At 39.9% G+C, this 15,223-nt stretch overlaps 1 protein-coding gene and 1 long non-coding RNA gene across 4 annotated transcripts in view; one reads left to right on the forward strand and one right to left on the reverse strand.

The window, feature by feature from the left end:
• Nucleotides 1-55: 55 nt before the first annotated feature.
• Nucleotides 56-6,188, forward strand: LOC144631635 (uncharacterized). 2 transcript variants are annotated; one of them, XR_013566785.1, is made up of 4 exons: nt 56-207; nt 2,392-2,853; nt 3,394-4,353; nt 5,663-6,188. It is a non-coding gene; the product is annotated as an uncharacterized LOC144631635 (long non-coding RNA). The 2 variants fall into 2 exon arrangements; XR_013566784.1 differs by having other exon boundaries at nt 2,392-4,353.
• Nucleotides 6,189-6,864: 676 nt separating this feature from the next.
• The window catches only part of LOC144631458 (hemicentin-1-like), a 33,056-nt gene continuing 24,697 nt past the window's right edge, over nt 6,865-15,223 (reverse strand). For both annotated transcript variants that reach the window (XM_078489900.1, XM_078489892.1), the window contains exons 26-33: nt 14,042-14,158; nt 11,185-11,316; nt 10,565-10,693; nt 10,093-10,215; nt 9,828-9,950; nt 9,301-9,426; nt 8,427-8,547; nt 6,865-8,105 (exon numbers count right to left, since the gene is read on the reverse strand). In XM_078489900.1, the coding sequence (XP_078346026.1) occupies nt 7,742-8,105; nt 8,427-8,547; nt 9,301-9,426; nt 9,828-9,950; nt 10,093-10,215; nt 10,565-10,693; nt 11,185-11,316; nt 14,042-14,158 (1,235 nt within the window). In that variant the 3' untranslated portion in view covers nt 6,865-7,741. The remainder of the gene's footprint in view (nt 8,106-8,426; nt 8,548-9,300; nt 9,427-9,827; nt 9,951-10,092; nt 10,216-10,564; nt 10,694-11,184; nt 11,317-14,041; nt 14,159-15,223) is intronic.

Here is a 15,223-nt window from a genome sequence, read left to right on the forward strand (position 1 = left end):
GGATTCTACCACAGGACACCCAATCTACTTCCGCCTTGAGTCGATTTGGAATAACCCTGGAGGACACTTCCGTCAGTTTATTTTCACTTTCGCTTTAGAAGGGCCGGAAGAAGAGAAATTGAAAGACGTTAGAGGTATTGTGGAACAACTGTGAAGCTTCAGCCCAAAGTACACGTTTTCTTGCTATTGATAAAACCAATAACAAAGGTAAGACCAATCGATGTTTTTGGATTGCAGGTAGAAATGAGGTTTCAGTCCAACAGTGAACCATTAAGAGTCAAATTTATAGAAACAAACCAAGGATTCAATTTTCGGTGTTGCAGAAAGATTCGGAATCACTGAGGAATTGAACTGTCAGAGGCTACTTGCGAATTGCTAATGTAGTGTAATGATGTAAATCAGAGTGTAAATGTTGCGAATACAGTTACAATAATCATCAAAACATGCCTATTTAAAATCGGCGTCTAAGACTCAACCAGCCACAGAAAAAAGAAGATCTTGAGACGTCATAACATTCAAGACCTATTTACTTAGATTGCTGAATTTCTCTTTAGGTGTGAAGCCAAACTTAGTTTTTTTTTGTCGCGGGAGTTGCTTTCATGAGACGGTAATAAAAGGACAAAAATGACGTGGGGACTTACGAAAGAAGTAATATGTGTTTACGACTTGCAACAATAGTCGAGTTACGCCAGGGCGCAAATTCACCCTCGAGTTGGAATCGACAAAAGCAACATCTTGTTGAAAATATATATAATACTGGAAAAGACTTTAGAATGCTAGAATCTATCTGAACGCTTTTGGGAGCATAAAACCCCTTTTGGGGGAAAAAGCAGCCCAAATTCATGATACGAACAATCGAGGTGAATAATTTATAATTTATCTACGGGTCACCAGTGGAACGTACGTGACACTCAGAAGTAAGCAAGGGTAAGCGGTGTTGTGTTACGCGGTGGCCGTCGTGTTGAGCATTGGGACAACCAGCTGACAATGGTTTAATAATAATAGAGTTCGAAACAACATTTTAAAAAATTAAAAAGTTTAGTGAACTTTTAATGAAATAACGGAAATTTACTGTCCTCTACTTTTTTTCTGTGTGCACTATACCCAAACAGCACAAACAGTATGACCGAGCGGTTTAGGGCGCTGGAATTGTAATCTGAAATTACGCGTACAAAAACCACCCTTTCACTAGTTGTTCTCGGGAGCAATCCAAATTCAACACCGTGGGACGCTTTTTGACTTTATCCAACTGGTCTGCCTTCAGCTTCAACTGGTCTGCCTTCAGCTAGTTGGGTTTTTAAAGATTTTGCGCTTAACATAAAAGCTCTAATAAGCCTCCCTCCGGAAGTTCAATTTTTGTGATAAGCCCTCCCCTCTCTATTACAGCCCCCTTTCCTAAGATGGTAAATCATGACATTTGAGACCATTTTGTCTACAAGAAGACAAGGTCAATTTACGCTTTTAAAGTTATTCACCAACACAGTTACTTGTTATTGTTTCTATTGACAAAAATGTGTTAACAAACAGCGCTAAATCATTAAAATGTATACTTTATTTCGTTTATGTACCCCAAAAAAGGGCTTGAAAAGTAAAAAGCCGTATTTGAAATGTTTGTTTCCTATCAGTTCGTGTGACATACCCGGAAACTACCTTAAGGTTACTATTTTTAGCGGCTACTAATTTGAGCGATTTTTTCTGAGGAAGATTTAACGACTATTAATTTAGCGATTTTCTAAAAATTTTAAAAAATTAGTGATACAGTGTAAACCAGTTTTTAATGAAAATTTAACTATGATGGAAATAAATGTTCAGTAAAAGAACAAACTCACTTGAAATTGAACGAACATTTGCATTGCCAGAAAGAACAGTGTTACCAGCATCCATTTAAAAAATAATTTTTCAAGTCGACTATGTTTAATTTTGTTTTCCATTGGGTGGGGAGGGGGGGGGGAATTTGACCGAGACAAATTTTAGCAAGCCCTTAATTTAGTGATTTTTGCCCAACTCGCTAAAGTCGCTAAAATTAGTAGCCGCTAACAATAGTAACCTTAAGGTACTTGTAGCTTTGTAGGTGCATGTAGGGACCACCATAATCTCGCATTCACAAATGGCTCAGAATTGTAATCTTCCTCCGAAGCGCAGAGGGGAACAAACGTCTAAATTTGGTCTCGTTTTCTAATATTTCCAAGACCCTACGTAGAAGCTGATTAAAATAGGAAACTTCGCGATCACAGGCCGAATTTCTAAGTTTTTCCGCATCGGAGGCAGTTGTATCGACCGTGGCCTGTTATCTTGACAAACACCTTAAGCACACTGGGAAAATATAAGCATGCATCACGTTTTTTTATTCCACAGTCGCCAGTCTAAATGATTTTTATTTCTTTCCTCTAGGAAAATGCCTTTTAAAACGCTATCTATGAAATGCCCCTGCGGTTACATCAAGCATGACGTAATGTGCTTGGGTGAGTGGCAGAATTACAGTCAGCGAATCCTCAAGCATTGTGGCGGGCTCTTTATTTTAGACTCCAATGGCGAGGGTGTCACGTGCCGTAAGTGTAACAAGAAGGCGCGGGAAATCGAGTTCCACTGCTCTTTCTGCGACAGAGTAACTATCATTGGTGTGGAGTATCGTGTTAAAGCGAATACCGGACGGGCGGTGACCATGCAGATGTCAGTGCATAAAACTGTGGTGTTTTCAGCTAACTAGCTTGGAACACTGAATGTCGTATGAAGACATTTTCTAACAAACTCTCCGCTGCCAAACACGGGCTTTTTCTGCTTTTACGGTGAAGCGCGCGCAAATCAAGGGTAGCAATCGCAAAAAGTTCCTTCTAGAAGACAAAAGAAGTGCGTGTTTTACAGAGAACTAAACGACGTTTAAAAAACCGATTTAATGAACACCGCCGTACCATAGATAACCCTAACAGTAAATCTAAACCCACTACAGCCGCACAACATTTCACTTCCTCGCCTAACCACACTGCTAATGACATACAATTAATCCCCATCGAAAAAGTCTTCTCCAACCGAGACTCAATCCGTAAGGCCAGGGAAGCTTTTTTAATTTTAAAAGGCAGAACACTTGTTCCCGATGGCCTTAACAAACGCGAAGAAACCTATTAGTTTGTTTACTTATATTATTATGTTGTCATTTTTTAAGCTTAGCATATTTTAAATTTTTTGTTTTATACTAGTACACTGTTTACATATTTCCTGTATTTAGTTTTACGTATTTCCGATATTTCGTAAGATATCATTATCACCATATAAATTTAAACATAGCCAATGTAAACTTCATTGTACCTGAAGAAGGCTGGTTTGGCCAGCCGAAATATAGTACAAGACTAACTCTCTCATTCTACGTTGTATCGGTCTCTGCTTCTTCAATTTCAGTTTACAGAGAGTATATTAAGTACTGTAATTTAGTGGTTGTTAATAGTCGAAAAAATGCCCTGTACAAGCGTATAATTTCAAAAGCAAACAAATAGGTATTGACAAATTGCAACGTACTTTTAATAGAGCACATGTTTGAACAAATGTTTCAGGTATATTGTCAGTCAGAATGTTAGAAAGTACTAAATAGATCACCTGCTGTAAGCTAGTTCAAAGTGATCTTTTTCCAGAACCAAACCAGATGTACATGTACGCTTTGCTACTATCATGACGATTAAGAGTTAACCAATCGGATTGTCTTAGTTTTCAAGTGTTAGCCTTAACGGCTCTTTGTATTCTTTTGCATTAGCAAGCACCTTTATTTACTTTAGATGATATAGAAGTAACGAGAAAACTGTTCTTTGATATCCTGATTACCTACAACTAACCTAGACGCTTTTATTAGATGTGAAGTATCTACGAGGTTACTTAGCATTATTAAAGAGTTGCTGTGTAGAAGTCTCAGTATTTACTGCGGTTTCCTCGCCTTATGCGATGTAGAAATTAGACCTGTCAGAGTCCCTACAGAGTTTTCCTCCATTCCTTTCACTTTTGTTGTTAGCAAAACCCTGTTTGCTAGATCTTATGTTCTCACGCCGGCCCACATTGGTGGGATGCGAGAGCTCTCACAATTCCGCCATCCCTGTTCCTATTCAGTCACGAAGTCTTGCATCGAGAAGCCAACGCTGTTAGAGGTTTGGGTGTCCTGTTCATAGACCCCTTGCAACAGTCTTGCAATCCTGGATGCCCCGAATAGGACTCTTATGGTGTTTTATTATTTCGCTTTCGGAGAAGAGTTGAAGGAAAGCCAAAAGAAAAGAAACTGAAATAAGTTTGAGGTGCTGTGGACTTAAACCTTCCTACATGTAGTGACAGTATTCTCACCATCGCGTGCTAGCTAAAATTATCAATTAATAAAAGGTAAGAGAATCGACTGAGACATTTTAAATAGAGGATAATGACATGTCAAGTTTTTCATTTGGAGGGATTGCAGGTAATACGAGGGTTTACTAAACAAAGCAGACATGCATGCACTACAGTAAAGGAAAACGAATAAGGCTTCGGTGTTGCAAATATTTCCTCTGACCACTTTGGTGATAATGTAGGATGTATCAGAAGATGTTTCGACTGGCAAGTACAATATTCTGATCATGCAAATAAACCCAGAAAACACGAGTGATCTCTTGTTTCATTTTACATGCTTGTTATAAAAAAGTATATAAGTCATATTGTGGCCATGACAAATCAGCATTTCTAGCATTTTGTGCTCACATATTTGAAATGTTACATTTTGTTTTATATTTTTGAAGGCCGAGATTAAAATACTGTAGTGAGAGCTTGGCAAAAAACGAGCGAAGAAAGTATCATAAAAAATGTTCTTTATTTATCTACATTCACGGAGTATATATTAGTTTCAGTTCAAGTGAGCCATTTGGAGCTCTCGATAATCCTTCCAATGAAAACTGCCAGTCTTAGTTAGCCATCAAATCTGTCTTAACGGCAGGTTTAGTCAACCTATCTTATCCGCACATGAAATTTTCGCGACATCTTAATTTCTTGAATCGATGGTGTTTTAAGAAACCAAGTCACTATCTTTTTGTTGATTAGAAAATGAAAGAACCTGTCACGCGCTATATAATAAACATCGAAGCTGTCATTAGCTAAACCTTGGGAAAGGAATACAAATCACAGCCATTTATATATTAGTCGGGAGAAATTTAGCAAGGGAAGGGTGGAGGGGTGACAGGGCCTGGAATCGAAAAACGATGACTTCACAGGTTGCAGAGCAGAAGAAATTTGGGCAGAAACTGGGGAATTCAAATGTGTCTGACCGTGGAAACTGATTTTCATAAATCAAAAAGATGTAGTGTTTATCATGTCACGAGTGTGAGACAAGGAAAAAGCTGAGTAAATCGAACCCATGCTCGACCTTCCGCACCCAGAGTGAGCGCTCTATCCACTGAGCCACGGAGAGACTCATGACACTCATGGCGGGCAAGGCCATTTACTAGGTTCATATTTGACACGCGTATTACATACTGCTTGGATCAGCAATGTCGATAGCGCACAGTAGAGTAATAATAAAAAAGAAAGATGGTAATTGTTAGTTCAGTAGTGAAATGAGAAAGATATAATGTTCGGATCATCATTAAAAAATAAAAAAAATCTTAAAATTCTGCTGCTCAATGCTCGATATTTTCTGACAGTCATTCTTAATATCTCTATCCAGGACTGAACATGCCCTTTGATACAATCTCTCTTAAATGTTGCTGTGGTTATATAAAGCACGACGTAAAATGTTTGGGTGAGTGGGAGGATTCTGATCAGCGAATCCTCAGGTACTGTGGCGGTCTCTTCATTCCAGACGCCAGCGGCGAGGGTGTGATCTGCCGCAAGTGTAAACGTGAAACTCAAGAAATCAGGTTTAACTGTCCCTTCTGCTACAGGGTAACTAATGTTGGAGTACAGTATCGTTTGAAAGGCAATACAGGACGGGCTGTTTACATGCAGATGTCAGTGCATAAAACTGTGGTATTCTTTAATTAGCTTGGAACACTGACCTTTCCATAAAGGCCTTCAGTTTGTGATAAATCTACAGCTGTCCTTTTACTTCAATCGCCGAACTTGCGATTATCTTTTCTTGGTGGTGAGCGCGATTGTGAAACGATCAACTGCTAAATAATCATGTCGACTACAGTGCTGTAAGTTTTGCAAACAAAACAGCTTAAGAATTGTCTATAATGATTAAAATAACTATTACATTTAAAAGAAAAAAATAAACGTTTTGGATATATTTTAAATTAGTCTTCGTCAGGGTCCAAAAAGTCTCCTTTTTCCCTTTAACTGAAGTCAACACGTTTTTGATCAACTTTTGCAATTTTCTTTTTAATCTGTAGTCAGGGTTCCGTTATTTTTCATAAATTAAAAATGGTTTTGAACCCAACTATCAGGCGTTTTAAAAATTTTGTAACACTGTTTAGTTAACTTTAGTTTAAAATAGTTTAGTTTAATGTATGGGCCACAATAACTGCAAAGATGACAGAGAGAGTTAATATTTAATGTTAACTGGGGCTTAATTCCGTTTTTGTACTTTTGAAGTTTTTAACCCCATTTTTATATGACCTGAAAAACGTGTATGAGCGAGTCACGATTGGTTTGGTTTGGTTAACCTAATTTCTAAGCGTAGTAATGCAGAACGCAAATTACTTGTGCACCTGCACAAAACAATACTGTATGAAACTTTTGCGACAGCCATAACCAGTTGGGCCTCTTAAAAATGTTGCGTTTGTTTCATAGTTGTTTCATATAGTTACACGGTCCCACAACCTTGTTTACTGAATATTCGTGCATAACTAAAGGTACTTTACATTTGTTATCTTAAACCTATGGATACGTCTGGAACTCAGTTCTAAGAACAAAGTCATGTGCATATGCCATGAAAAAGTTTTATTGGTTGAACCTACTGCAGTGAAAAGATCCAGAGGACTTCTATATGTAAACACAGGCAGACAATCCTCTGTGTTTGACTTTGAGGCCGCGTGACGTTAGCGTCACGAAACGCTATTTGATCTCATACGTTCACTCTACTCTACGACTGACCTCGGCTTGATTCAACTGATCGCGAGAAATGCTCCATAAAATACTGAATTTTGCATCTTTTTACCCCAATTTAGTATTTTATGGAGCATTTTTCTCGCGATCAGTTGAATCCAGCCGACGTCAGCCGTTACAAATCACAGTGAGCGTTTGACATCAAACAGCGTTTCGTGACGCTTACGTCACGCAGCCTCAAACACAGAGGATTGTCTGCTGTGATGTAAATGACAGGGATGTGCGTAGGAAACTTCAGAAGGAAAGACTAACAGTAAATGCTCAGAAAACAACAAGAAAAAGAAATTCTTCATTACACCTGCATCAAAGCTAATAAAATCGGTTTTAAAAAAATAGAGGCTTCACACTTTGGTAAAAGTACAGGTCAGGTTTAAAGCCAGGTTAGCGGCTAGTCGAGAAAAACATAAATACTCCAATAAAATACAGCATATACATTCCATTGAAAACGAAACTCAGTGACAGTGAGCCAGTTATGTTTACAAGTTTGGGAAGAGGTTCTCTCCTTTAGAACTAAAAAAGACGCTACTTTGCGCTTTGAAAAGATTTAAATTATACGTTAACAAGAATTACGAAAGCCGTTGTTTTCGTAAACTGCAAATCCAAGCATTTACCCGTTAGCCTAACAACGGTATCTTAGCAAAGCTACAATAAAATATATTGATATATCAGTCAAATGTACCAGCGGTATACACATTACTCAAAAGCTAAACCTAGAGACGTCTATATACACTGTAAACACAGTCCTACAGGCCAGCGTTCCATCCATATAAAACAAATCCGCGGTGACCTTCAGCTGATGCATTCCCGCTTTTTCCAGCTTTTCTTTCGTGTAAATTATGGCCTCGTTTGCAAGCATCCTTATATCGAACGGCGAGGGTTGGACCGAGAACGCGTACTGAAACTGGCAGTAGTACTGAAGGGCAGCCATGTATGGCGGGAAAAATGGGATCAAGCGGGCAATGTCGGTATTGGCGGGAAATCCAAGAGGTAACGTGAACACTTCTTGACGGGTTGCTTGAGCCGTGCAGTAGCCTGGGGTCGAACATTGATTTACGCAGAACCTGTTAAAAAACAAATCAATTCAATTAAATGCAGCGTTCGAAAAGATGTTATGTTTCATTTTGAAAATTTCAGAGCTTTAACTCTTGTAGACTTTCTTCGTAATCTAAGGCCTTAATAATAAAAAAGGTATACTGTTGCAAGCAGGTTAAGTTGTAGCCTCCCACGCAGTCGTTCTTAGGGGCAATCGTGTTTCACTTTAGTGGGGAGGAGTGAAACACGATCGCCCCTAAGAACGACTGCGTGGGAGGCTAGTTAAGTTGCAAGTCGGTTAATGATCGTAGAATCTTCGCCAAACGTTCGTAAGTGCTCGGTCTACTTACCCGCTTCCAACATGACTATAATGCTGAGGACACGAGGAAGGGAGGCACTGGTAACTACCTCTCGTGTTATAACACTGATTTTGACTGCACGGTCCACCCGTCAGGGCACATTCATCGGTGTCTAATGAAAACACAATAACAAGCCCGGACTAAGTCAAGATAATGTGTTTCAAGTAGGCAAGCGTGGCCGAGTGGGTTGGGGCGCTGGTGTTGTAATCCGGAGGTCCCCGGTTCAAGACCTGCCCTGGCCACTAGCTGGATTTGTTTCTCGGTTGTCCCGAGTTTAAATCCTTGACCACGCTTTGTATAGAGCCAACTGGTCTGCCTCCTGCCAGTTGGGATTTTTAACCTTGTTATTTTCATTTAAATATTTGTTTCCTCTGTTTCAGTGGCATGCCTGTAAACTAGCTATCTCGTAGAGATATGAAGCTAAGTGCATGACCACTATAAACACCATTTATATTTTATTTATATTATATTAATATTTATAATGACGTCGTGTAGCGTTGCATACAGAATTATTACATAGGTTCTATCCCATACGGTATTCTCTTAATTGTGGCACATTTTATCACTAGCGTGATGCAAATATTAGTAGAGCTCGTTTTGCAGTTTATGGACCGAGTCGAAGGCGGCGAGGTCCACAATCAAAAAGAATAAAAAATAAGAACGGTATTTCACCAATACGGAAAAAATATTGCCTCTTCCACAACTCCACTTATAAAAGAAACATCCATTTTTCAAGTCACCTTTGCAGACTGGCCATGGGTCAACCAAAATCCTTGGCTAAACACGACGAAGAAAGCAAATTAGTAAAATTAATCCACGAGCGGACCAAGTCATTTGTCCGTGTATAAATAGCAAAACTCCTTACCTTGACATTTTTTGCCGTCAGCGCTGAGGTGATATCCAACTGGACATTCACATCTGTAACTACCGAGTGTGTTAATACAGGCAAACTGGCACGAGTTGGTGCTATTAGATAAACACTCATCCATATCTGACAAACACACAAAAGACAATGAACATCAAACAACGGTAAACTTTGATCTTAAAAGAACGGATTCCTAGTTACCATGGTAAAACCAATGTCAAATCACAACACAAGTCACTAACGCGATGAACCAATCCCGGCCCAAAGGAAATACATGCAACCGGTGCCAAGCGCGGGAAGCATGCAACTGGCGCCAAATGCCAAGCGCGGGAAAACTTGCAACCGGCGAAAAATGCCAGCGCGGGAAAACTTGCAACCAGTGTCAAATACGAAGCGCGGGAAAACGTATGGGTATTGGAGATAGGGCTCCAAATGTTAATGGCTGGCAGATTTTGCTTGCTTGAGATTGGGGAGCTTGTCCGTCTCTGAGGACACGGTAAATCACTATGAACTCTTTATTTTCTTACCTACACAATCCTGCTTGTTATCAGCTAGTCGGTATCCACGCGAACACGAACATTTGTACCCCTGCGCAGAAAAGTCACACCGCTGTTCACATTTTAAGTTATTAAGAGCGCAGCCATCCACACCTGTGAAAGAAGTTTTGAATTTTTATAACTCCCCTCTCTGACACGGGACTGGCACCAATAATAGCACTAATGACTAATATAAAATTGGTCCCAATATTTTTAATAGAAGTAAAATGCATGTGAGGTATATGTCCATAGGTACCTGAGCACGTGCGTTGATCTGCATTGAGCACGCCTCCACCTGGGCACGAGCACTTGAAACTGCCGATGGTGTTGATACACTGAAACTCGCAGATTCCTTGAAACTGCTCACACTCATCCACGTCTACAAAAAATAAATAAAAATAAAATAAAAAAAACAGTCGAGTGTTTATTGTATTGCATTTGGCGGGTGGTATTAAAAAGTAGCAAGAATACCACTTCGCAAAATGTACAGTTATATTGTAAGACTATAGTTTACGACTGGTGATCCGCTACGTGCTACGAAATGCACACAAAACAAATCAGTCCAATATACCATCAACACCATGATCATCATATCCTTTATTTAAACACGATAAGGGTTTTAAGCACAATGCTTGTGGGGTCGTTTATTTTGACGTGAACAGTTCAAAAGACGTTTTTTTCTTTTAACCTGGTCACAAGCTAAAAAGAGTGAAGCGAACTGCCCTTACCTTTACAAGGGGACTGGGGCGTCTTGGCCGAGTAGCCCCTGGGGCAGACACAGTAGAAGCTGCCGTATGTATTCATACACATCTGGTTTGATTTGCAGTTGTGTTGACCTTCATTACACTCGTTAATATCTGAAGAACAAATCACAAAGCATAACTTAAGGCACGATTTCTAACGAACCAGTCATTAGATTTTTAAGAAGTTTTACAAAGTTGTACTTTTGAAAGCAAGAAAACTGCCGATTACAAAAATCTGAAATTTAACAAAAGAATCCTGGGACATTACGTGAAAACATAATGTCGGAATTTTTCCGAGGTTGTTGTACACAAACGATGAAAAAAGCTAATGACTGAATTCTCTGAAATCGAGCGAAATTCAATTTTATGGGTTGATATATAATAAGCTGTGTTGCCATGGTAACGCGACGTGGTCATAGGCAGACACAAACAAGGTCACACACACATTACAAATGCAGTAGCTCATCTTCTAACCTGCCAGTTTTGAGCTCGTCAGCTGGAACGGTTTGGACGTGAAAGCAAAACAAAACATAGGTACTCCAAAGATTGGAAAACTGTGTTCAGCCACCTTAAAAAGAATATTCTTTTGTAACCATGCATCTTACCTACACAGTCCTTGTCATCCATGGTTCTCTTGAAGCCCACGTCACACTTTCCAAGACACTGAAAGCTTCCAGGTAAGTTTACACACTGTAGACTGCCACACAGAGTGCTGTTTTCAGCACACTCGTCCACATCTACAGAAGAAATAATTCAATTCGCAAATTCCTACGGCGGGAGGAACGTTTTACGAATGGTATTTTTTAAACGTTTTTCATTTCAATATCGAGCCCTTCTCAGCGGTAAAACGCGAAAATGCACGTAACTTCCGGTTTTCGCCGCCTTGAACTTTCTAAGAATTTGACTTGAAAATGTGCGAGACTTTTGTAGGGAAACGTTAAAGAAATAATACGGTAAAAAAAATTGAAGCTGGGAAAATCAATGGTGAATAAATGGTGAACAAAACTTTTCAGTGACGGCGTTAACTTTTGGCTTTAAAGCGAAAGATTTCGGAAATTTAAGGGCCTGTTTACATGGAGGGAGGTTGCCCCGCCTAACCGAGTTACCCGGCAAGAGGGGATGAAACTTAGCCCGCCTTTACATGCAGAATTCACAGCCCTTCCACCCGAGTTGAGACAGCGTCATTGAAGCGTGTCACGGCGTGAGAAAACCATGTAGCTCCAAATGATTGAAAAAAAATATGACTTTTACTGAATAATTTTACAGCGCTGGTCCGACCTCTGTTAAAGAAACTTGGTCTCGACCTGATATTTAAGAACTTCAGACCCGTTAGTAATTTGCCGTTTGTAGCCAAGTCTGCTGAAAAGGTAGTGATCTCCCAGTTGTCTACGCACTGTGCTACTAACGCTCCTCTCCCTGAGAATCAGTCATCGTATCGGGAACATCATTCCACGGAAACAGCTCTATTAAAGGTCCAAAATGACATTCTCCTCAGTATGGATAGACAGGAGGTTACGCTTCTTGTAATGATCGACCTCAGTGCCGCCTTTGACACCATTGACCATGGAATCCTCTTGGAGACCCTTGAAAAGGACTTTGGTGTCATTGGAGATGCACAGAAATGGCTAGCATCTTATTTATCTGAGAGAAAGCAGAGGATATTAATCAAGAACCATAAATCGGATGCATTCAACCTTGAGTCGGGAGTTCCACAGGGAAGCTGTCTGGGACCTGTCCTGTTTTTACTCTACGCGGCTGGATTATTCAAGATCATTGACAAACACCTACCCAACGCACACAGTTACGCCGACGACACCCAAATCTATCTGTCTTTCCGACCACACCCACCTGTGTCTCAGGATGCTGCGCTGGCGAGTATCGAGAACTGTGTTGCTGATGTCCGTGCCTGGATGCTTTCTAACCGCCTTCTGATTAATGACACCAAGACCGAGTTTTTAATCATCGGTTCCCGGCAGCAATTGTCCAAGATTCATATCGACAAGATTACAGTTGGAGAGTCAACGATCGAACCTGTGAAGATGGTGCGCAACCTTGGAGCATGGTTTGATTCCCACATGTCAATGAATTCTCATATTGGGAAAGTGTGTAGTAAGGCATTCCGCAGTCTTTATAACATCCGGCAGATCAGGAAATTTCTTTCGGAGGAAACAACGAAGATTTTGGTGCATGCTTTCGTCACCTCACATCTCGACTACTGTAACTCACTACTCTATGGTCTCCCACAATACCAATATGACCGTCTACAAAGGGTTCTCAATGCCGCGGCACGTGTGGTCTGCTTGGTCCCTAAATTTGACCATATTACTCCCATCTTAAGTAGACTACACTGGCTTCCTGTTCGGTACCGGGTGACGTTTAAGATACTGCTACTGGTGTACAAGGCCCTTCATGCGAAAGCTCCTCCTTACATCTCTGGCCTTTTGAAGGCCAAGCCTGTTGGTCGGTACAACCTGCGTTCCGATGGCCATGATATGCTAGTTGTCCCTAAGACAATGCTGAAAACTTTTGGGGATAGAGCCTTTGCCAAGGCAGGCCCCTCCCTGTGGAATGAGCTTCCTGTTGACATTCGCAAAGCGTCATCAGTGGAGACTTTTAAAAGTCAATTGAAGACTTTCCTTTTTAAGAAAGCATTTCGCGTTTAAGCGTTTTAACTTTTCAATCACACTGTTTCTAGTTTGATTTGTATGTAGGTTCATTCTAATTTTTATATTTTTATATTATTTTTACATATAGTAAACAGCGCTTTAGAATATTTATAGTTTTTAGCGCTATATAAATGTATAAATTAAATTATTAATAATCAAGGCTAGCCGTCTTCAAACCTATTTTACTTTAATGTGCAAGCTCTTAGAAGTTTACTGCGTCTATTTTGGGGGAATTAAATTGAAATTCAACAGTCTTTGGCCGCCAAATTAAAATTAAATTTGTTGTTTCGTGAATTAGGATAACCATTCCTACGAAAAATGTCGAATTAATTAGCTGTCGCTCCAATAAATATTATCTAGCCTACAGATAAAACTAATTTGATCTTATTCTGGTTAAGTAGCACTGTTTGGGTCCAGAATTTATACATTTTATGCCATTAACTTCAAATTTAACGCGCGAAGACTTATACCGGCAAGCCGGGATAGCCCGGGCATGACCGTTTACATGGCAAAAAGCTATCCCGCCTAAAGGGTCCTCCGGCCAAGTAGACCGAGTGCCCTGGCAAGGCGGGTTTCCCGTCTAGCATGTAAACGCTTTAATGCGTTTTCTAAAGAAATGTATGAAAAGTTGGCTCGCCCAGGGTAACTCGGTTAGCCGGGGCACCCGCCTTCCATATAAACAGGCCCTAAGACGTTTGTACGGGGCAGTTTGGAGCATTTTTGGCGGGAATTGTGCACGCGCGCGGCGTTTGACCGCCGCTGTGTGTGGTTCGAGATTGTCTTCACTTCAACTCACCCAGACACTGACTGTCAGATATGAACCGATATCCTTGAAAACAGAAGCATCTGTAACTGCCTTCTTTGTTCTCACAGCCTTGATCACACACTCTGGTGGTAGCACACTCATCAATGTCTAGACAAGTAAGCATTACATAAAACCATTTTAGTTTAATAGCCCATTACCAAGTTATTACATTACATATACCTTGAAAAGATAAAAAAAATAAAAATATTTCCGTTCAGTTAAGATTACTAACGCAACGCTTGTTTTCTAGATGTCATTAGGCACAGAAATTTACTGTAAACACTTCAACAAATTCAAGGGTAAACGTCACTCTATATACTGAAGACCCGCAGTGCGACAGCTCTAATTAGCTTGTAATTCTACTGGTCCTCTAGTGTAGCAGTTGCGTTACACAGAAGGTTTTGCTCACCAAGGTTGTTTTCAGGGAGGTCCCGAAATGAAATTAAAGGGACTGTGTCACGACTAAGTTAAGTTTATTTTATTTACTTTTGTCAAATGCTTGCTATGAAAATTATGTTTGCAAATTAATTAATTCTATGGATCCTCATGACAACATGTATGACACAACCATAGCTTTATTGCAACTAAATGTGTATCTCGGAGGTTATAATTTAGAGTTTCAATTAGAGCGGTTTTCACTTGAGTGTCAAAAGTAAATTGCGTTTGCTTTGGTTTTGCATTACTACGTTCAGTGATTGGCTTAAAAATCTCGCGCCACTTTCTTGACCAATCAGAACTAAAACCAAAACCAATCGTGACTTGCTCGCTTCGTACCAGCTACATGTATTTGCTTCGAGTTTTGATTGGTTCACTGGATTGTCTGTGTCGTTTGTGATTGGCCAGAGTAATTACTTTGGTTTTGGTTTAACGACACTCAATTGAAAACTGCTCTAAGCAAAGGGAACTAACTTTGAAAACTGTTAAGCCCAACAATATTTCAAAAACCCATATCGCAATCCGTTTCAATCTTCGTCACTTTTGGCCATCTGTACCTTCTTTTGTATTTGCTGTGTTATTGAAATGTTCCTTCACTATTTTAAGCGGTTATTTTTTATACCTCACCAAATTTGATGGTCATTTCCCATCACAAAATTTGGCTAAAATCCGTGACACAGACCTTTTAATAGTTTTTTTCTAGGGGCATTGTTCCTCTTGTTTGATCTAGTGTTCTCT

The sequence above is a fragment of the Oculina patagonica genome, chromosome 1 (assembly GCF_052425735.1).
Source record: "Oculina patagonica isolate OP01 chromosome 1, crgOcupat, whole genome shotgun sequence".
Lineage (NCBI taxonomy): Eukaryota > Metazoa > Cnidaria > Anthozoa > Scleractinia > Oculinidae > Oculina > Oculina patagonica.